The 24,524-nt window shown below is 45.4% G+C and overlaps 1 protein-coding gene across 2 annotated transcripts in view; it reads left to right on the top strand.

Annotated features, from left to right (window-relative positions):
* The window catches only part of LOC126203635 (dehydrogenase/reductase SDR family member 11-like), a 255,985-nt gene that overhangs the window by 18,546 nt on the left and 212,915 nt on the right, over window positions 1-24,524 (top strand). The window contains exon 2 of one of the 2 annotated variants that reach the window (XM_049938008.1): window positions 14,129-14,291. The exons of the other annotated variant lie outside the window; for it this stretch is intronic. Within the exon in view, the coding sequence (XP_049793965.1) occupies window positions 14,129-14,291 (163 nt within the window). The remainder of the gene's footprint in view (window positions 1-14,128; window positions 14,292-24,524) is intronic. 2 annotated transcript variants of the gene reach the window in all.

The following is a 24,524-nucleotide window of genomic DNA, read 5'->3' as shown; positions in this document are numbered from 1 at the left end:
ACTGCGAATCAGCATTCAGTTCGGATTCCAAAATTCCCCCACACTGTCTCAGAACATCATTCGCGCCATTAGCGACTGTTTCCTCCAATTTCGAGCAGGGCTTTATGACGTCAACTAGCCTCAGTTTAAGTTGACCAATCATGCCTCTGCTGCTCAGCTGACGGCGCTGAACTTGTCGTTTGACCGGCTATGAAAACAACCTGCCTAGACCACCGGCCTTTCGGCGCCAGTCTGTCGCAGCTAGCAGGGCACAGTCCACAAGCATTCTTAGAATCAAGAGGACAATGTAGCCAGTCGGAGCCAGGAGTCTTCGTTCCGGACGCGCCAGAACGGTAAACTCACAAACTGCGGCGACACTCAGATGTCTAGCAGGTCGTTCCACCCTGCATACAATAGGCGAAACTCGACAGACGTCAGTCGTTCCGCCAGGCGCTTAAGCCTATTGTACGAACCCTTCAGAATTCAGGGAAGTGCAGCCCCCAACCGGAAACGCAGTGTGCCGCGTCCTCCTATGTTGCCTCGCACATGCCACCCAGGGAACTAACCCAACATGTATAAGAATCAAGTGAGAAGTATTTTTTCTTTTTGAGCTCACTACACATACCCTAAGTACAGTAACTTTATTCGGTCTGTTACTACCGTGCAATGACATAGAACATTAATAAAATTGATGAAAATAAGTGGCGACATGCAAAAGAGGGCATGGAACCTCTCATAGTAACGTGCCTTTATAAATATGCAGTGTACCACTGATGCAAGAAAGTCCATTGCGATAATAGCCTCTGCTGAATTTGCAATATTTGTCATCACAATACCGTGTGCTGATTTGCAAATTACCACATATATTGATGATCGAACTGCTAAAAAACTTACTACATAAGTTATAGTACCTAGCGTAATGTACGTTTGGTACAGCTTTTAACTGAAGGATCTACTGAAGAGTAAGCACTTCTTCCAAGGGAAAAAGTTATGGAAACTCGGGCTTTCTAAGTGAATTTGAAAATTACCCAGGTCATAAGTGCCGCTGAAAATCTCAGCATCACTTCAATCGTTGAAATTCAGTTCAGTGACCCAACCCACCTTTGAACGGCTGTTTAGGAATCAGCCATTTGTTAAACGTGCTACAGACTGTCTCAAGGACTTGGATCCTCAGGCATTAAAATACAGACAGGGATGGAACGCACTACCGCCTTGCTGTCTTCAGAGGCCCGAAGTGATTTTAAGCTTGACAAGGAACAAGAAAACCTGTACTCCAGACTTTGTTTTTACAGCTTTTAATCTATTTTAAGTATGTACAACAGTTCTATCGTTGTTTATACAGATGGCTCCCTGCAGGAGAATGCTCTTGGTTATTCTGCTGTTTTCCCTGATAGGGTTTTCAAAGTGCTTCTTCCAAAACAATTTCCCCCCTGCAGGTCCAGGTGTTAGAATAGGCCCGAGGTATCTCTGACTGTCTTATGAGGCGACTAAAAGGAGTTTCACACGATTCGGCCTTTATGTGATGGTCCCCTGTAGGGTTTGATCTCCATTCTTCAAAATTTCCCCGAAGAGCGAGCAAATAGGGGAAGGGCGCCTTACAAGGTGCATTGTCCGTCGTGCATTGAGATCTTTATCCCACTTTCTCGTAGTCACATTGCAGTCTTGCCCATTCTCAATCTCTTGAACGAGGACACCTACCTGGGTGCGTTTTCCACCATGCACTATGCAGTGTCGATTCCTGCATCGAAGATGACAGTGGACTTCTTTGCACCTGATATCCAGCACGGTAGCCAGTCCATTGTGGTGGGGCCGCCATGTACCCTGTTGGTTGTAGCCCCCTGCCCACACAGGGATAGCTCTGCTGATGCCTACGCTGTTAACTTCCCACGTATGCCAAGGGGTAGATGACCATACCCCTGGGGCATCAGGACTCGAGGCAATGGCCATCCTGCCAAGTGGCCTTTGCTGCAGCTTGGTGGCGCCCATGTGGAGGGCCCCAGGTCAGAGTGGGTGACATCAGGGCGGATGACATGCGATGTAGTCAATCATCTCTTGCTGTTGGTAAAACACCAGCAGTCTCTTAAGCGATCACGAGCTCAATTCAACACACAAGAGTACGACCCCAAATCGTTCTCCTCCATGACCACACCATGGGAGGGACATCAGGCTAAGGATGGCAGTGGATCTTATTCGTCCTGGTATCTTGTATGTTCGAGAGCTGATGGGGAATCTTTCATCACTATGAAGCCTCAGTTTTTTGTTGAGCATTTAGAGGACAAGTTCGAGGAGGTGGAGGGCTTGTCCAAATTGAGATCTGGGTCAATCTTGATCAAAAAAGCATCCTTTGCCCAATCACGGGAGTTACTCGCTTGCGACAAGCTGGGGATGTTTCTGTAACCATCATGCCCCATAAGAGCTTAAATATGGTCCAGGGTATCATATTTCACAGAAACCTTCTTTTGCAGTCCGACGATGAGCTGCGCGCCAATGTAGAGCGGCGAGATGTACATTTCGTCCGGCGTGTCCACCAGGGTCCGGAGGATAATCAGGTTGCCACCAGTGCCTTCATCTTGGCCTATGAGGGTCATACATTGCACGAGAAGGTCAAGGTGATGGTCTACCAGTGTGATTTGAAGCCCTATATCCCTCCCCCGATGTGGTGCTTCAAGTGCTGGAAGTTCGGCCATATGTCTTCCTGCTGTACTTCCAGCGTCACATGCCGAGATTGTGGACGCCCAATACTCCATGTGACCCACCTTCCATCTGTGTCAACTGCAGAGAGCACCATTCGCCTTGCTCGCCTGACAGCAGGATTCTTCAGAAAGAAAGGAAAATCATGGAGTAAAAGACCCTTGACCGACTGGCCAATACTGAGGCTGAGAGAAAATTTGATCACCTGCATCCTGTGCGTATGACAGTCTTACGCCGCCGCTACAACAGTTCTGGCACAATCAGCTCTGCCAACCCAGGTCACTTCTGAGAGCTGGAAGACTACACCTGCCCCCTTGATGATGGGGACATTTCCCTCCCTGTTGCTCCTGCACCACCTACTTCGGGAGCGACACCCCCCCAACCATTGGGGACGTCCATCCCCACTTCTAAGCTGGAGAAGCGTAAGTCTTCTTTGGCTTCTCTCGCTAGAAACATGTCCCTTGGGTCACTCCCTTCCCAGGTTTCTTCTAGTGGGCAAGACGACACCCGCCAGTGGCTGAAGAGTCCAAAAGCAGCTTGTCATAGGGCTTCATGCTCATCCTCAGTCCCGGAGACAGACCCAGTGAAGTCCTCCCAGCCAGGGAGACCCAAGGAGCAGGGAGAGAAATCCAAAAAGAAAACCCCTAAGAATAAGAAAATTGCAGCGGTACCCACACCACTGCTACCTAAAAGTTCTACGGCTGAGGATGGGGTGGAGATTTTGGCGACCACTGAGGACCTAGATCCCTCCAGACACACAATGGATATAGACTGCTCAGGCAATAAATCTGTGGCAGCAGGTGACTGAGGCGTAAACTGCCTCATTCAGTGTTCCATGCCTTCCCAGTCTCATGATGTCCTCCTCCCATGGAATTGCGGCGGTTTTTTCCACCGCCTGGCTGAGCTACGGCAACTGTTAAGCTTTGAACCTGCTATCTCCGTTGCCGTCCAGGAAACCTGGTTCCCAGAAATGTGGACCACTGCCCTTCGTGGCTATAAGGGATATTACAGGAACTGTAGCGACTATAATCGAGTGTCAGGTGGAGTTCGCGTTTATGTCCTAAACTCGGTCTGTAGTGAACATGTGCCCCTTCAAACCCCTCCTGAAGCTGTGGCTGTCAGAATGACGACGCAGTAAATAACTGTGTGCAATGTATATATTCCTCCAGATGGGATGGTGCAGTACCCGTGAATATATTAGCTGCACTGATTGATCAACTCCCTAAACCTTTCCTACTTCTGGGAGATTTTAATGCCCATAACCCCTTGTAGGGTGGTACCATGCTTACTATCAGAGGCAGAGATGTCGAAACTTTCTTGTCGCAATTCGACTTGTGCATCTTAAATACTGGGGCTGCCACACATTTCAGTGTGGCTCATGGTAATTACTCGGCCATTGATTTATCAATTTGCAGCCCAGGATTTCTCCCATCTATCCACTGGAGAGCACATGACGACCTGTGTGGTAGTGACTACTTCCCGATCTTCCTGTAACTGTCCCAGCATCAGGCGCATGCCGCCTGCCCAGATTGGCTTTGAAGAAGGCGGACTGGGGAACGTTCACCTCTGCTGTCACCGCTGAATCTCCCCCACACGGTAACATCGATGTGATGGTTGAGCAGGTGACTAGCACAATTGTTTCTGCAGCAGAAAACGCGATCCCTCGCTCTTTAGGGTGCCTGAGCGTAAGGCAGTCCCTTGGTGGTCGCCGGAAGTCGCTGAAGCAATTAAGGAGCATCGGCGAGCTCTGCAGCGGCATAAGCGGCGTCCTTCCCTGGAGCACCTCATAGCCTTTGAATGGCTCCGTGCCCGTGTTCGCTACCTTATCAAACAACGGAACACGGAGTGTTGGGAGAGATACGTCTCCACCATTGGGTGCCACACGTCACCTTCCCAAGTCTGGGCAAAGTCCAAACGTCTTTTCGGGTACCAGACCACAACAGCTGTCCCCAGTATTATCACAAATGGCGAGTTATGTACCGCCGGAAAAGCGATTGCCGAGCACTTTGCTGAGCACTTCGCTCGAGCCTCTGCGTCGGAGAAACATCCCCCCCCCCCCCCCCCCAGCCTTTCGCACGCTCAAACGGCGGCTGGAAGGGAACGTCCGATCATTCACTACACGCTGCAGTGAATCCTATTACAGAGTGGGAGCTCCTCAGTGCCCTTGCACATTACCCTGACACAACTCCTGGATCTGACCGCATCCACAGCCAGATGATTAAACATCTCTCATCCGACTACAAGCGACATCTTCTCGTCATCTTCAACCAGCTCTGGTGCGATGGCGTCTTTCCATCGCAATGGCGGGAGAGCACCATTCCGGTGCTCAAACCCGGTAAAAACCCGCTTGATGTGGAGAGCTATCGGCCCACCAGCCTTACCAATGTTTCTTTTAAGCTGCTGGAATGTATGGTATGTCAGCGGTTGGGTTGGGTCCTGGAGTCAGGTGGCTTGCTGGCTCCATGTCAGGGCGACTTCCGCCAGGGTCGTTCTACCACTGATAATCTTGTCATAGAGTCGGCCATCTAAACAGCCTTTTACAGAGGGCAACACCTGATTGCCGTCTTTTTTTGAGTTACATAAAGCATACGACACGACTTGGCGACATCATATCCTTGTCACATTCTATGAGTGGGGTCTCCAGGGACTACTCCAGATTTTTATCCAAAACTTCCTGTCGCTCCGTACTTCCCATGTTAAAGTTGGTGACTCCCATAGTTCCATCCATATCCAGGAGAATGGAGTCCCGCAGGGGTCTGTATTGACCGTCTCTCTATTTTTAGTGTCCATTAACGTTCTAGCAGCAGCTGTCGGGCCCCCTGTCTCGCCTTCTCTGTATGCTGACGACTTCTGCATTTCGTACTGCTGCTCCAGAACTGTTGTTGCAGAGCAGCGCCTCCAGGGAGCCATCCACAAGGCGCAGTCATGGGCTCTAGCCCACGGCTTCAAGTTTTCATTCGCGAAGTCGTGTGTCATGTACTCCTGTCGGCGTCGTACCGTTCATCCAGAACCCACACTTTACCTTAATGACGATCCACTCACTGTAGTGGATACATATCAATTCCTAAGACTGGTTTTCGACGCTCGATTGACTTGGCTCCCTAATCTTCATCAGCTTAAGCAGAAGTGCTGGTAGCACCTCAATGTCCTCCATTGCCTGAGCAACACCATTGGGTTGCAGATCACTGTATGCTGCTACATCTATACAGAGCCCTTGTCCAATCCCGAATTGACTATGGGAGTGTGGTTTATAGTTCGGCAGTGCCTTCAGCATTGCATTTATTCGACCCTGTGCACCACTGTGTGGTTCGATTAGCGACAGGAGGTTTTAGGACAGAGTCCGGTGACCAGTGTACTGGTGGAGGCTGGTGTCCCTCCACTGCAGATCAGACGTGCCCAACTGCTCGCCAGTTACGCAACACACATTCATAGTTCTCCTGACATCCGAATTACAATCTCCTTTTCCCGCCCGCGGCAGTCCATCTCCCGCATCGGTGGCCCAGATGGGGGCTAACGATTGCGGTTCGCGTGTGGTCCTTTCTCTCTGGAGTCCTTCCTTTGCGGTCCGTTCACGTACGCCTCCATGGTGTACGCCTCGGCCGCTGCTTAGTCTGGACCTGAGGTCTCTGTTAACCCTGCCGCTCTTCGCTGTCACTTCCTCTCTATACTTGGCGTGTTCTGGGGCTCTGAAGTGGTTTACTCAGATGGCTCAATGGCTGACGGTCACATAGGCTTCGCATATGTTCATGGAGGACATCTTGAGCAGCACTCCTCTCCAGTTGGCTGCAGTTTTTTCACTGCAGAGCTAGCGACCATATCTCGTGTTCTTGATTACATCCGCTCATGCCCTGGCATGTCATTTCTCCTGTGTACCGACTCACTGAGCAGCCTACAAGCTATCGACCAGTGCTACCCTCGCCACCCTCTGGTAGCGTCCATTCAGGAGTCCATCTATGCCCTGGAGCAGTCCCGCCGTTGCGTGGTGTTTGTGTGGGCCCCAGGACACGTCGGAATCCCGGGCAACTAGATCCTTTTAGTGTTCATTGATTTACCTTCGTTCTTGTGGCTTTTCCTTTCTTTCCATTTTGTGTTATATGTTTCGTCGTTTTAATTCTTACACTTGTTTCATTAGGAACAAGTGACCGATGACATCGTAGTTTAGTCCCTTCTCCCGCCTTTAAACCAACCAACCAACCTGTTTCACTAGAACAAAGCCGAAATTATATTGGCAGCACAAAATACAAAAATACGTCCGATCGTCATCAGAGGCGTACTTAAGAGTTTCATACCATATTCCAAAGGGTTTACAATTTTTCTTATGGGGCTTAACATCTGAGGTCATTAGTCCCCTAGACACGCCCGAGGCAGGATTCGAACGTGCGACCATAGCCGCAGCGTGGTTACGGACTGAAGCGCCTAGAACCGCTCGGCCACAGCGGCCGGTTCTTAATAAATGAAATTCTACTAGTTTGTTACACGACGACTTTAGGTTATTATTTCATAAATGTATCCAGAAACACACAGTAACCAGCATAGTATTTCATAATTAATAATAAATTCTAAGTGTGCCAATAGTTCGAAATTTCAAATGTTTCTAAAAAATAATTTTAACTGTACTTTCAGAACTAGTACCTATTGATTATGACATAGACTAAAACATTTTATAAAGTAATTCATTTTCATAAATTATTGCTTCAAATATAACATACTGTGCATAAAATTATATGAAAGTTTTCAGAAAAGCCACTGAGATAATATTGACATGTCCAGGTTTCGAAAAATAATACTGGCATCGACAACTACTGTTGAGGAAAATTAATGCTAGAGAAGGATGTCCCGTTAGTGTGCAAGATGACAGTTAACGAAACTTCGCTTCTAACAAAGTTGTCGAATGTCTGGCTGCCCAGTCCAGTGTCAGAACTCGGTAATGGCTCAGCCCTGACGTTCCTGAGGGTGTGCAGGTGTTGCAGTGTCCCTGAAGAAGCTTATGGGAAGCATCTTGAGTGTTTTTGTGTTAAGTCAGAGACTACAGCGTGTGCAACCACAGAGCGGCGAAAACGAATATTCAAACTGATACATCACAATGTGTCACTTCTCTAAAGTACCAACTTCGCACACAGATGATAGACAAAGCTCTCCAGATGAAACTTAATAGCTGAGGTGTGCTCGCTATCTGCCATGTTCGATGAAAGCCAATTCCAGTGGTTGAGCAGTCTCATTGCCTATTTCTTATTACCCCTACATGTCCAATGTCCCTAATGGAATTCAGCTATGATCAGATTTCTATACATTAAGGCTTTAACACGTGTGCGCAGTGGATAATACGGGGATGCAAACTCGAAAGGGGGACGTGGCTTTACAGGCTTAGGCACGAGACTTCCTGTGGCTGGCATTATTGACAAATATTGGAGTAGTTCTTATTAATAATAGGTCAAAAATCCCCCAAATTGGGTAACATCTAGTAAGATATATTTAGGATTGTTACTAGCTTTGAACCACAATTCTATTATATCGATTACGGTTGCCTTAAATAAGAGTAACGGTGGAAGGGAACACCTCGTATGGAGGTTAATTGTAATTGTGGTCTGACATACGACAAACTCTCACAGTGAATACATGGGGCCTATCGATATAAGGAAGACAGATTTACGTAAGCGCTTACGACTTAAGACAGCATCACCCGTCATAGTAGAGATGGGGGAAGTATGAGATCATCAGGGAATCAACAAAAATTTCCTTCACGTATCAGTTCACTTGCACAATAAGAGTGAAAACCACGCCTAGTTGCAGCACATCTATAGTAAGATCACAAGTGGTGGGTGGACACCAGTTTACCAGAACATGTGAAGCATTTTAAGGCGGATTTCTATAGGTGTGTGGTTACCAAATGGGTTCTAGTTAAGTACGGAAGACCGCGTATTGGTCGCTGAAAGACAGGTTTGGGTGCTAATAGGCGAAATAGAAGCACGTGCACATCTCTTCACGTAGATTACTAACGTGTAGGGGCAGGTGAGGTACCAAAATTAACAGTAGTTGGTTCGCTTTATTTTTATTTTGTTAAACGCGACGGGAAGCATTTAGCAATTGAAGTTTAGAACATGAGTGAGTCTGACGCACTTACGATCACCTGTGGTGACTGCAATGATGAAAAATTCTTTCACGAAGTTTCACGTGACTAGACTGGAAATGGTAATCAAACGCTTTGTTAAATTAGCGTTCAAGGCTCATGCATCTGAAATAGGCTGGTCGAGCGGATGGCTTTGATCTCGTTCAACATCGTGGGAATTCCGTGAACACGGTATAGTCTTCCACACGGCACAGCTTAAATTGGTTTACAGGTGCAACGGGAACTACGAGGGTTGCCCAGAAAGTAATGCATCGCATTTTTTTCTTCAACAGTTTTTACTGAACGTAATGAGAGCTACACACACGAAAGAATGGTGTTTTATCTGCACACCCTGTTTTTCCGCGCAATCTCCATCGCGTTGTATGGTATCCGTCCAGCGCGAAACAAGGGCGTGTATGCATTGTCGGTACCAATCCTTTTCTTGGTGGCGGAGCCAGTGCTTCACTTTGTGAATCACCTCCTCATCGTCCTCAACATGACTGCCGAGTCGTACTGCTTTTGTCCTCGCGAATGACAGCGTCAGGTGCGACAGCTGTGGATCCCCTTCACGACTTCTGCAAATCGTGGAGCTCCGCCGAACCGTGTTCTGATGACCTCACCCATCCTGACAAACGACTAACTGTACTTCTGTCGACATCAGATGCTCCATAGACTTCGCCCAAGCTTTTGCGAATGTTCCCCACAGTTGGTTTCTCTGCGCTGTGAGAAATTGTGACGGAACGTTGCTTGTAACGTACATCACCTACAGACGCCGTTTTGGAACTGTCCTGCCGCTACGCTGTCAGAAGTGACGGAAACTTGGTGCGCTCACTCAGGAGAATTCAGATAATACATATGTAACGTTTCGCATTCGTAGCGTTGTTCTCGGCTGAGAAAAAAATACGGTGTATTATTTTCTGGACAACCCTCTTAGCAATCCGCGAAACGATGAAACTCAAAAATGAATTTAACCTGGAGATTGAGACAAGCGTGACTACCCTGTTTCGCTAGCTACTCGGAGGCATTTCGGTTCAGACGAAAGAGCTGTCTGAGATCCCATTGTCTAAAATCGTGAAAAATTGAACACTAAAATGGTGATAAGCAGGGCATCCTAATTCAGCCAGGAAGGAAAACGGTAAGGACTGGACCAGTCGGGATTTCACACACTTAATGCACTGGTAGAACACAATTTATTTCACACTGTTTCAATCACTTAGCAGCCAGTTAAGCTTTAATTTTTTAAATTAAAAGACCAAGCAAAGAGAAACATTAAGAATTCAATGCCAGTTTAAATAATGTACAGAAAATTTAAAGTTCATTTAAACCCAAGACGATATTATGTAAGGCACAGAATGTAATAAGGGTAAAAGCTAAACGATAGTACCAGAACGTCCTTAATTACCAGCCGGCCGTTGTGGTCGAACGGTTCTAGGTGCTTTAGTCCGGAACTGCGCAGCTGCTACGGTAGGGACTGATGACCTCAGATGTTACGTCCCATAGTGCTCAGAGCCATTTCCATAGCGGTTGGGAGAGAACAAATGCGTCCTGGAACAGACTTCAATTTATCTGAGCCACTTACATCGACCAGGCGCACTTAGTAATTCCTTAGACAGGATAGGCCTTCAGCATTAGCTTCAAAGAAACCAGAACAAAAGCAGATTATACATAGACCAATAAAACAGCAAACACATATTCTGGCATGCGCTATTAATCATCCGTGATAAGTGGTTACTACTAAATATTACACCGCGCAGTTACTTTAAAAATCAGAAGGCGGACAAGAACAGGTAACGCATATACTAATGCACGCCGCTAACTTTCAAAAGAAGCTTCCTCTGGAACACGGCGCTTTACACCGGCTAAAGTTTCACAAACGCCACGAATACACAATGTTAACACACACAACAAATTACATCAGTCAATGAATCGGTATAAAATGTCTACCAGGTCTTGCAATCACATTGTCCTTCGAATACCATGGAGACACGGGCATCCGTACCCAACAAAAAGAAGGAAGATAGACCAAAATGACAGTGAACACTTCCCGGACAGCTTGGCTTGAAAATGGTTCAAATGCTCTAAGCACTGTGGGACTTAAAATCTGAGGTCATCAGTCCCCTAGACTTAGAACTACTTAAACCTAACTAACCTACGGACATCACACACATCCATGGCCGAGGCAGGATTCGAACCTGCGACCGTAGCAGCCGCGTGGTTCCGGACTGAAGTGCCTACAACCGCTCGGTCACAGCGGCTGGCGGACAGCTCGACGCTCTACTGATAAATCACAGCTGAAGCCACGTCGGTCCTACTTAACTTACATGATCCCAGTATTGGTCGCTCCCCAACGGCTAACACCACAGCGAAAAGGGCTCACGGAAAGCTCGTTACAGATGCGTTCCCCATCTCACTGTCCTCTAAACCGACAACCACACCCGGAGCCCACACCAGAGGGCGCTGCGGTCAAACAGCAAGAGGTTAGTCAAAGATCTTAAGAATAGGGATAATCGATAGATTGCGAGAAAGCCGCCACGTTGTAACGTTCTTCGTGTGTCAAGATTATTAGAATTATTGAAGTGCTTCAATGAATGCCTGAATTGGGAGTGCATAGAAAACGAAGTTACCGTGTAGCAGGTTGTAACTGCAAGTGGTGTGCTTCCACCGTGCACCGTGTTACTGTTGTCAAAACTCTACACGAACTGATTGGGCAATGCAACTCCCAACACCAGTAAAAATACAGTCACTGCAAAATACATTCAGCCCCTTACGTACTGTATCCTGTGGCCCTGTTCAAAACTGTAACTTTGGTCTCTGTGCACATAGAAAATAAATAAAATTGTATTACCTCAAAAGCAGCAACTATGGATAGCGTTATATTCTGCTCTCTCATGAAGCATAAAGTATGCTAGCTACAGGCACAACGGTGTGATATGCTGGCCGTAATACTTCGAAATAAACATGAAATTCCTTTGGCTTATAAATGAATATATTTAAGAAAAGTTGAATGTCTTTAAATAAAACATAAGACGTGGGCAGGAAGGCGACAGTGATTTGGGTGAATTAATAACACCGTTTTATCAATAGTGAAGTTGTATTCGGAGTTAAGTTTGGCTTTTCAAAACATTTGACAATTGAACCTACATTACTCAGAAAAATTACATCCTTTTTATTAAATGAATACCTTTCTTTGCTGACGTAGTCACAATGAGATTTGTACAGCAAGTATTATCCAACATCACAAAAAAGCATAAGGACAAATCATCAAATTACGTATACCTATGTTAACAAATCTTAAAAACAATACAAAAGGGAAATATCTAACTAGCCTATACATAAAATCTGTTTACGTTCTGGGGTTACTCAACATAGAATTCACTGTTACCAATTGCCGGCTGGAGTGGCCGAGCGGTTCTAGGCGCTACAGTCTGGAACCGCGCGACCGCTACGGTCGCAGGTTCGAATCCTGCCTCGGGCATGGATGTGTGTGATGTCCTTAGGTTAGTTAAGTTTAAGTAGTTCTAAGTTCTACGGAACTGATGACCTCAGAAGTGAAGTCCCATAGTGCTCAGAGCCATTTGAACCATTTTTTACCAATTATCAGCAAACTCATTTACACTAACGTGCTGCCAAAAGGAAGGTAACAACCAGCTTCTTTACCTTAACTGCGAGAAGACTTCTGCTTCCACATTTATATTTACAGTAATACATTTACCTGTAAAGCTTTTTTGTAATAGGAATCCAGTAATCCTTTCTTCACAATTAAATAAACATTTCATCAGTTCACTTCACATTCCATTACAAAATCACTCATTTTTTAACTACCTATTTTGTGGTGTCACCGCCAGACACCACACTTGCTAGGTAGTAGCCTTTAAATAGGCCGCGGTCCGTTAGTATACGTCGGACCCGCGTGTCGCCACTATCAGTGATTGCAGACCGAGCGCCGCCACACGGCATGTCCAGTCTAGACACACTTCCTAGCACTCGCCCAGTTATACAGCCGACTTTGCTAGCGATGGTTCACTGTCTACATACGGTCTCATTTGCAGAGACGACAGTTAAGCATAACCTTCAGCTGCGTCATTTGCTACGACCTAGCAAGGCGCCATATTCAGTTACTATTCTGAACAGATAATATTGTGAATCATGTACCGTCAAGAGGGACGTTCATCATTAATGGATTAAAGTTAAGTATCAAACTAATTACGTCCGTTTTCTAAATTCTAATTCATTGTCATGTTCCAGACCTCACGTCAGTATAGTCCTTCCCTCCTCACGCCAGCCTGCGTGAGCTAAAACGCGTGCATTTTGGCCTCCTCTAGTAACATTGTGTTGGCTCTTCTGCCAACACAACAAACTTCACACGCGGTGTAACTTCCTACATTATAATCTAACAGCTGGTGGCTTTACAGAGCACACCACAAAAACTGCCTACTCCACCCTATTTTGCTCACAGACTGATTCACACTCATCGCTCTGCGCCAAGCGCTCTCTTATTCCAACATTACAATCTCAGAGCAGAATCAGTATCTCTGGCTCTGCGGTCGTGCAGTCAGTGATCCGCTTTACAAAGCCCACCAGTCACAAACATCTTTTACAATATGATAGTTTCATTTTAGTTTGTTAGTATCATTACAATATTCGGGTGCCACAATCCACATGTGTGTGTGTCCCGGTAGACTCCTTTCAACGTCTCACATGATTCGAAACTGGCCTAGCATCATAAAACTAAAAGAAAATGTATATTATTTTAGTTGCTGAAAGAGACATCCTAATACGTGCATCCAGAAAGTGTTTTTACCCTAAAACACAACCGTTCACTCACCGCTGCAACCGAAGGTCTGCCGTACACAACTGCGTTAGAGCTTGGGGTAGAAAGGTCGTGGGGGTTGGCAAAGAGGCACGTAGCGGCTTGTGGCCAGCGTGGCAGTTCGAACGGGAAATCTCGAAACTACGCAAGGCGTGCCCTGCGGATGTAGACAAAACACTCTGCTGTCTTCGATCAGCACTCAGGCTGGCAAAATGACAACGTTGTGCTACAGTTACCCCGATGGTTCCCGTCTAAATCCACGCCCACAGTCATGCACCCTATCTTTCATACACAGGAGTGGTACAGCACAGAACATTTTCATACCAGATCATCATAGCTCATCTCTGGTCCAAAGGCTCGTTAGCATCATAAAGAGTCAGCTGCAGATAATCCTCACAGTATACGCTTCCAGTACGCACATTTCATAATGTGCTTCTTCCGTCTGACTGGGTGTAAGTTTCTGGTATTCTACTAATAGGTCACTTCGGAAATGTAGAGAAGGCTAATGCAAACTCCGCAGTTCTTGCGTCTTTTGTGTTTAGGCGCTGGAACTGAAAGATGCTCCTGGTAAGCTGTACGCCCTGGAAGGAGACTTGAGCAAGGAAGAAAGTATCCTCGCAGCTTTCAAGTGGATCAAGGAGAATTTGTCTGGAGTGGACATCCTTATCAACAACGCTGGCATTCTAATAGACGAGCAACTGACAAGTAAGTAGCGAATTGCTAGAACTTACGTAGACTGGAATATCTGTAGTATGTGTTTACTCATTTACAAAACTAAGAGCAATTTCAATATACAGATGTGATTAGTAAGCTCCATTAAAATTATTTTTTTGTAAAAACTACTTTTTGTAAAAATGATTCACCATAAAATTATTTTTTGTAAATACATATTTCCAGCGAAACTTTTAGTTTTCCAAAGATAAAAAAATCTTAACTGCGTTTACTTTCTCCTAGCAGACAGAGCTCAACACGTCGTTCTTAACAGGGATGTTGAAACGTCCCCTTAGAAAAATTAATGAATTACTGTGCTGATAAACCTCTTACATTATTTGATTTTCAAACAGCTGAGCAGAACTGAACGTACTCAGACATTTGTCTTTACCTATTCTGATCAACACTAAACTGACACAATATTTTTAGCGCAACGCAATCTGACTTTTAATAATCCCTACAAAAGAATGGCCCTGACTAACAATAACCTATACCTTTCATGAATCACTTACCTCACAAAAATCTTACTCAAACTACTGCATAACAGCGAGCGCCAATACTGACAGCTAAGTAAAAGATTGAAACTACTGAAGGCACTAACTACTGATAGGCATAGTTAGCAAATGAGAGATTTTGATAGAGAGCAAGAAATGTATTTACCTTAATAGTGTTCAAAAGTTTATATATAATCAGTCCATGATATCCAATATCACAAATTTACTCTTTCTGATGGACACACGTCCAGATCATCCGCTCTCAAAATTCCGCCATCTCTCCCCCCCCACATTCACCACTGCTGACTGCTCACGTCCAACTGAGCAATGCTACGCACTGTTAACAGCCAACTACCCAACACTACAATCGCAAACAATGCAAACCAGCCACAGACTGCACACAGCACAGCCAGTGATTTTCATACAGAGCGCTACGTGGCGTTACCAATAAAAAAAAAACATTAACAGCCTACTTACAATGTTACAAGGCATTAGTGCATACAATATTAACAAATTATTCGATTGAAAACATCAAAACCTCCGTGTCGATTTTCATGTAAGACGTTACTGTATGAAGGTTCCCCTCAGTGCCGAAAGGCTGTAACCAAATCGGTGAAGGCCTGAAAAACGACGGACACTAAACTAAATGTAAATCATTGCACATACCTATATAAAGAAACATCATTGCGATAGGACCAGTATTATTTTCTATATAATATAGGCCGCACAGGGTGGGGAGCCATCTACGGTCTTTCTGCTGGTTAGGCTGCGGTGTATGTAAATGTATCGAAGGCAAGTGACTAGAGGATGACAGAAGATGACTTACACAATAGTTTTTAGCTGGTGTGATGGATGGCAGCTGGCTCTGAGAGTAGAAAAGGGCAGTCAATACAGATAAGTAGGGGGAAAACTCACGATGAGCGAATACAGCACTATTAGTGTGCTGTTGACTCAGTCGCGTCGTTTAAATATCTGGTAGTAAAGTCGCAAAGTGATGTGAAATGGAACGAGCCTGTTTGGACTGTAGGTAACGACAGCGAATGGTAGACTTCGGCTTATTAGGAGCATTTTAGAAAAGTGTGGTTCATGGGTAAAGACCGCAAACAGGACGTTAGCGTGACCTATTCTTGAGTACTCAAGCGTGTTCGGTATCCCCACCAGGGCGGATTGAAGGAAGACATCCAAGCAATTCAGGGGCGGGCTGGTAGATTCGTTACTGGTAGGTACGAGAAATATCCACGTATTATGGAGATTGTTCGGGAACTCCGATGGGAATCCCTCGTGAGAAGGCGACGTTCCTTTTGAGGAACACCACTGACAAAATTTAGAGAACAGACATGTGACGCTGACTACAGAACGCGCTTACTGTCGCTAACATACGCACTGAAGAGCCAAAGAAACTGGTACACCTGCTTAATATCGCGTAAGGCCCCCGCGAGAACGCAGAGGTGCTGCAACACGACGTGGCATGGACTCCACTGATGTGTGAAGTAGTGCTGGAGGGAACTGACACCATGAATCCTGCAGGGCTGTCCATAAATCCGTAAGAATACGAGGGGGTAGGATCTTAACTGAACAGCACGTTGCAAGGCATCCCAGACATGTTCAATAATGTTCATGTCAAGGGAGCTGTGGGGCCAGGGGAAGTGTTTACTCAGAAGAGTGTTCCTGGAGCCACTCCGTAACAATTCCGGACGTGTGGAGTGTCGCATTGTCCTGCTGGAATTGCCCAAGTCTGTCGGACTGCACAATGGAAATGAATGGATGTAGGTGATCAGACAAGATGCTTACGTACGTGTCACCTGTCAGTCGTATCTAGGCTTATCAGGCGTCCCATATCACTAAAACTGCATATGCCCCACACCATTACAGAGCCTCGACAAGCTTGAACAGTCCCCTGCTGACATGAAGGGTCCATGGATTCATGAGGTTGCCTGCATATCCATGCGCGTCCATCTGCTCGATACAGTGTGAAACGTGACTCGTCTGATGAGGCAACACGTTTCCAGCCGTCAACAGTCCTATGTCATTGTCCACGGGACCAGGCGAGGCGTGAAGCTTTGTGTCGTGCAGTCATAAAGGATGCACGAGTGGGCCTTCGGCTCCGAAAGCCTATATCGATGATCTTTCGTCGAATGGTTCCCATGCTGACACTTATTGATGGCTCAGCATTGAAATCTGCTGCCATTTGCGAAAGCGGTAGCAGCTCTGTCACGTTGAACGATTTTCTTCAGTCACCGTTGGTCCCTTTCTTGGATGATTTGTTACCGGCCTCGGCGATGTCGAAGATTTAATGTTTCCCATCGCTCGTGTGCCACGTTCAAGCTCACTTAAATCTTGATAACCTGTCATTGTAGCAGCAGTAACCGATCTAACAACTGCGCCAGACACTTGTCTTTCATAGGCGTTGCCGACCGCAGCGCCGTATTCTGCCTGTTTACATATCTCTTTACTTGAACACGCGTGCCTGTGGCAGTGTCTTTGGCACTTCAGTGTGTTTCGCGTACGAACCACGGTGATAAGGGAAATTATCGCTCATACGGAGGCATATAGACAGTCGTTTCTCCCTCACTCTGCGACTCGAACAGGAAATCAAAAGACCAGTAGCGGTACAGAGTACCCTCCGTCACTCACCGTACGCTGCTTTGCGACGACTAAAGTGAGGCCGATAAATCGTTGGACACAGTATCGGCCGAGGTAGACACTGAAAGGTCCTGTGCTGCAACCACAAAATGTTTTTTTTTTACATTCATTAGCTAAGATTGCATAAAACATTCATTTATTTAAGGCAACAGATTTTAACAGACGATGCTTTCATCTTCAGAAAATATTTTACAAATATCAAGTCTGCATAATTTGGCATGTTACCTTTGTCAATGATATACGTAGTCAGAGGTAACGACAGCCAGTTTACGCCTGCGCCTGCACCTCTGTCGCCTGGTGAGAAACATCTGAGCTCACATAGTATCGTATCAAATATGTGACAGGATCCGTAACTTCATGGCAGGTAAAATTGCACATCGTTTTTCACAAAGCGAGATCCTACTCATCTGCATTAACTTCAATTTTTCTGCACTTAGAATTAGTTGCCGTTCATTACACCAACTGAAAATTTCGTCTGTCGTCTTGTGTCCTACAGTCACTCAAACTACACCTTCCCATATACCACAGCATCGTCGGCAAATACCTTCAGATCGCTGCTCACCCTGACCGCCAGATCATTTAAGTATATAGAAAATAACAGCGGTGGTGCCACATTTCTCTTGGACACTCCTGACGACACTTGTCTCTGAACACTCATTGTCGAGGTCAACGTACTGGATTCTACAACTTTTAAGAAGTCTTTAAGCCACATATCTGAGAACTTGTTAAGTTATGCTCGTACGTATTTTAAGTCTACAGTGGGTCATAACCTCAAACGACTTTCAGAAATTTGCCTGTTGCCCTTCGCCCGTGGGTCGTAGAATATTATGTGACGAAAATGGCAAGCTAAGTTTCGCACCGGCGATACTTCATAAAACTGTAGTGATCAGTGGACAGATTTTCCGTCTCAATTGAATTCATATTCGCTCTCCTGGCCATTTAAAGTTTATAAAAAAGTAGCTCCTCAATGGGGCCTATGTGGTCTGAATGTACCCCGCTTGCCAACAATGCTCGTCGGACCCGGACGGTCACCCATCAGAGCCCGACGGCGCTCAACTTCGGAGTTACTACTGCGGGGTACTGGGTGAGGCCTGCTGTTAATAAGAGGTGTCGTTGGTCTGGAGAAGCGGAAGACGGTATTGGTTTCCGTATGCCCTAGTCCAAGTTTAAACCACGGGCGGAGTAGCATCGCAAAACTGTTCGAATTTAATTTGTGACCACGGTGCCATAGCAAGCACTTCGAACCAACCCTGCTAGTGAACGCCTGCGCCCACAGATTCGGCACAGTGGCTACAATGCAAGTATCAAGTATTCTCAGAACACAGCAACAATCAGCCCCTGCCACTTATTGTTGTTTTATTGTAAAATTTTCCTAGTACCCTTTGTGTTTACTTAAATATTGAACTGCAGTGACGGAGGATTAACTTAGAAAGGTAAAAAATCGCCTATTCTCAATGTGGGTTTCCCTAAATGCTAACATCTTTGGCAGTTCACATTTGCTTTGGAGTGGTTTCTGGAAATAAATTCTAACAAACGGCGACCATTTCTATCTCCTTCCCCATCCTCGTGCAACTGAGCTTGGGTTCATGATTGAGAACGAGGCTTGTATACGATGTTAAATTTTGCAGCATTCCTTTCATTCCTGAATAACCGTATTTACGTCAGCAGTCCATTTTATTGAGTATTCTGCGTAGATACAAGAAAGGACGTATCCAATCTGATAATGCAATTGTGTATTAATGATGGATATTCAGTTTGTGAGAAAACTTATTGAGAAACTAGTAAAGAAAACAGATGGAGTGAAAATTCTGTCGCCTATTCGGCCGTATCCAGCAAAGCTGAGCGTAGGAAATATTGACATCAAACAACCGACTGTTAGACATCCTGTGCAAGCATTCACAGCTCACCTGAATTGTCTGTATGTTTTACCATTTGTGTCGCCTTGAACTGAATCACACTGCTAAAGATTTGACAGCGCTGCAGACTTTATTAATTTTTAATTTGAGGTGGAAATACTTTCCTTCATTTGGGGTACATGTATGCAAGGAGGATTCTCTGCATGCTGCAACAAGTGTTGCGTTTTGGATTAAAAATTGGAGAAACTAACCACTTTACACACCTGAAAGTAAAATGGACTGCTGACGTAAATACGGTTATTCAGGAATGAAAGGAATGCTGCAAAATTTAATATCGTATACAAGCCTCGTTCTCAATCATGAACCCAAGCTCAGTTGCACGAGGATGGGGAAGGAGATAGAAATGGTCGCCGTTTGTTACAATTTATTTCCAGAAACCACTCCAAAGCAAATGTGAACTGCCAAAGATGTTAGCATTTAGGGAAACCCACATTGAGAATAGGCGATTTTTTACCTTTCTAAATTAATCCTCCGTCACTGCAGTTCAATATTTAAGTAAACACAAAGGGTACTAGGAAAATTTTACAATAAAACAAGTGGCAGCGGCTGATTGTTGCTGTGTTCTGAGAATACTTGATACTTGCATTGTAGCCACTGTGCCGAATCTGTGGGCGCAGGCGTTCACTAGCGGGGTTGGTTCGAAGTGCTTGCTATGGCACCGTGGTCACAAATGAAATTTGGACAGTTTTGCGGTGCTACTCCGCCCGTTGTTTAAACTTGGACTAGAGCATACGGAAACAAAGTTTTGGTAAGGTAACATTGACGATTGTGCAGAAATCTTGTTAGAGAGATGAGTTTAATAGGAACTTTTTCACCTAAACGTTCTCTAACCATATGTAGTATAGTATTAACGACGTGACTTCTTAGGGTTTAGCTTAAGACTTCGTGTCCATCTTGATAGCGAACAAACATAAACATACAATGTACGCTTTCACGGCCGGCGTTGTCTTCAGGTGAAACTTCAGGGCTGAGAGGTCATGGTCGATGTATAAAATTCTGTACATCGACCACGGTCTCTCAGCCCGGAAGTTTCAACTGAAAACGTGGTCATGATACAGGGTGTTTCAAAAATGACCGGTATATTTGAAGCGGCAATAAAAACTAATCCAGCAGCGATAGAAATACACCGTTTGTTGCAATATGCTTGGGACAACAGTACATTTTCAGGCGGACAAACTTTCGAAATTACAGTAGTTACAATTTTCAACAACAGATGGCGCTGCAAGTGATGTGAAAGATATAGAAAACGCAGTCTGTGGATGCGCCATTCTGTACGTCGTCTTTCTGCTGTAAGCGTGTGCTGTTCACAACGTGCAAGTGTGCTGTAGACAACATGGTTTATTCCTTAAAAGGGAACCTCCCCATCGCACCCCCCTCAGATTTAGTTATAAGTTGGCACAGGGATAGGCCTTGAAAAACTGAACACAGATCAATCGAGAAAACAGGAAGAAGTTGTGTGGAACTATGAAAAAAATAAGCAAAATATACAAACTGAGTAGTCCATGCGCAACGTAAGCAACATCGAGGAGAGTGTTAGCTTACGAGCGCCGTGGTCCTGTGGTTAGCGTGAGCGGCTGTGGAGCGACAGGTACTTGGATCAAATCTTCTCTCAGGCGAAAATTTTAATTTTTTATTTTCTGATAATTATCAAAGTTCAGCCACTCACACATAATGAACTTCGCTATCCAAAATTCGAGGACATGTTCAGATTTGCTTGGACATATACAGAATCTGACGGTATACGCACGGAAACATTTGAAAACGTAAAAAACATATGTTTTGACATAGCACAGGGAAAACTGTGCGACTCTGAAACTGTTGCATTCATTTGATGCAGTTTATGTGACAAACTCTTATGTTTTCATCACTTTTTTTGGAGTGATTATCACATACACAAGAAAACCTAAATCGGGCAAGGTAGAAGAATCTTTTTACCCATTCGCCAAGTGTACAAGTTAGGTGGGTCGACAACATATTCCTGTCATGTGACGCACATGCCGACACCAATGTCGTATAGAATATATCAGACGTGTTTTCCTGTGGAGGAATCGGTTGACCTATCACCTTGCGATCAAATGTTTTCGGTTCCTATTGGAGAGGCACGTCCTTTCGTCTACTAATCGCACGGTTTTGCGGTGCGGTCGCAAAACAGACACTAAACTTATTACAGTGAACAGAGACGTCAATGAATTAACGGACAGATCGTAACTTTGCGTAAATAAAGAAAGTAAAATTTTCACTCGTGGGAGGACTCGAACCAAGGACCTTACATTTTGCAGCTGCTCACGCTAACCACGAGAGCACAGCGCTCATCGGCTATCGTTGTCCTTTATGATGCCTATCTTACACATGGACTACTCAGTTTGTATATTTTGCTTATTTTTTCATAGTTCCACACAACTTCTTCCTATTTTCTCGATTGATCTGTGTTAAGTTTTTCAAGGCCTATCCGCTGTGGCAATGTATAACTAAATCTGAGGGGGGTGCGATGGGGAGGTTCCCTTGTTAGAACAGAGGATTTTTCTGGTGTTGGAATTCCACCGCCTAGAACACAGTGTTGTTGCAACAAGACGAAGTTTTCAACGTAGGTTTAATGTAACCAAAGGACCGAAAAGCGATACAATAAAGGATCTGTTTGAAAAATTTCAACGGACTGGGAAGTGACGGATGAACGTGCTGGAAAGGTAGGGCGACCGCGTACGGCAACCACAGAGGGCAACGCGCAGCTAGTGCAGCAGGTGATCCAACAGCGGCCTCGGGTTTCCGTTCGCCGTGTTGCAGCTGCGGTCCAACTGACGCCAACGTCCACGTATCGTCTCATGCGCCAGAGTTTACACCTATATCCATACAAAATTCAAACGCGGCAACCCCTCAGCGCCGCTACCATTGCTGCACGAGACACATTCGCAAACGATATAGTGCACAGGATTGATGACGGCGATATGCATGTGGGCAGCATTTGGTTTACTGACGAAGCTTATTTTTACCTGGACGGCTTCGTCAATAAACAGAACTGGCGCATATGGGGAACCGAAAAGCCCCATGTTGCAGTCCCATCGTCCCTGCATCCTCAAAAAGTACTGGTCTGGGCCGCCATGTCTTCCAAAGGAATCATTGGCCCATTTTTCAGATCCGAAACGATTACTGCATCACGCTATCTGGACATTCTTCGTGAATTTGTGGCGGTACAAACTGCCTTAGACGACACTGCGAACACCTCGTGGTTTATGCAAGATGGTGCCCGGCCACATCGCACGGCCGACGTCTTTAATTTCCTGAATGAATATTTCGATGATCGTGTGATTGCTTTGGGCTATCCGAAACATACAGGAGGCGGCGTGGATTGGCCTCCCTATTCGCCAGACATGAACCTCTGTGTCTTCTTTCTGTGGGGACACTTGAAAGACCAGGTGTACCGCCAGAATCCAGAAACAATTGAACAGCTGAAGCAGTACATCTCATCTGCATGTGAAGCCATTCCGCCAGACACGTTGTCAAAGGTTTCGGGTAATTTCATTCAGAGACTACGCCATATTATTGCTACGCAAGGTGGATATGTGGAAAATATCGTACTATAGAGTTTCCCATACCGCAGCGCCATCTGTTGTTGAAAATTGTAACTACTGTAATTTCGAAAGTTTGTCTGCCTGAAAATGTACTGTTGTCCCAAGCATATTGCAACAAACGGTGTACTTCTATCGCTGCTCGTTTAGTTTTTATTGCTGTTTCAAATATACCGGTCATTTTTGAAACACCCTGTACCTGATAAGGCGGCGGCGGCGGCGGCGGCGGCGGCGGCGGCGGCGGCAGCAGCAGTAGTAGTAGTGATTTTAGAAGCTGTGTTTGGTCCAACTAGACGCCAACAACGTGCAGATAACAGTTAAAAGAATGACGCATGAGCGAAGTGTCACTGATACATCAGAAATGCAATGGAAAAAATACTACAGAACTCCAGAGAGCGGTTTCCATGACCGCTGCAGCCCATAGAAGACTCGTTGATAGCAGTTTGTCGTAGGGCGCTGACTACGGTGCCATTTAGTGTCCTAAGACAGTCATTATTTTCTGAAGTAGCTATCGAGCCCAGCATTTCAGCCGATCAACGTTCATAGTGAATTTAGGCGGGAACCCGAACAAACAGCAATTTAGAGCTCACAACAATAATAAAAGCAGGGCAAGTAGTCGCAGCAGATGCAAGAGCAAAACGAGACAATTAAGAAAGCATAAAGACGGTTTGTTTAGGTGGAATTGTTAATCAGTTAGCAGCAATAAAGTGGGTAGATTTACATTTGCGTTCACAAAATAAACTTGCAATAATCTTATCGGCTGTAGCAGTTATCAGACTTCGCCTGACCAGCACTATCAGAAAGATAACCAGATAATGTATAGACTGAGCGAGCTTACTTCGAATAATGAGCTAGAATGCTAACGGCTAATTGCTAACATAAGTCAACATATGTTGCCCAACCATTTATGTTAAAAGCATGTGATAGGTTATCAAAGTATCAACATGTAGCTACGAGGGCGGTTCAGAAAGTAACCTCCGATTGGTCACAGTGCGGGTTGTGGGGGGAGTAGCGACGCCATCTGTGCGTTCACGCACTCAACAGGTCAGTCGGCATCAAGCCGTGGTCGAGTGAACGTCGTACCTGCGCTAGTTTAGTTTTTGTGGTCGTTTGAAATGTGTGCTGCAATAGAAAACCCCGCCAAATGTGAAGTGCGTGCTGTCATAAGGTTTTTTACAGCCAAAGGATATTCTGCAGCAGCTATTCATCGTGAGCTTTGTGCCGTGTACGGACCAAGAGTTATGAGTGAAGGAGTTGTCCGTGAATGGGTACGTTTATTTAAAAGTGGACGAGAAAATGTTCATGATGAAGAGAGGAGTGGTAGACCATCATTGGTGACTGACGAACTCGTTCAGACAGTTGATGCAAAAGTTCGTGAAAATCGACGTTTCTCAATGTCGGAGTTGTCTACTGGTTTTCCACAGATTTCTAAGACTCTCTTGTACGAGATAGTGACAGCAAGATTGGGTTACCGTAAGTTCTGTGCACGATGGGTGCCCAAAATTCTTACCGACCACCACAAAACTCAAAGAATGGCCTCTGCATTAGACTTTCTGTCACGTTATGAGGACGAAGGAGAACCATTGTTAAGCAGAATCGTGACCGGTGACG

The sequence above is a fragment of the Schistocerca nitens genome, chromosome 9 (genome assembly GCF_023898315.1).
Source record: "Schistocerca nitens isolate TAMUIC-IGC-003100 chromosome 9, iqSchNite1.1, whole genome shotgun sequence".
Lineage (NCBI taxonomy): Eukaryota > Metazoa > Arthropoda > Insecta > Orthoptera > Acrididae > Schistocerca > Schistocerca nitens.
Note: the sequence above shows the minus strand (reverse complement) of the source record. Positions and strands in the feature narration are given on the sequence as shown.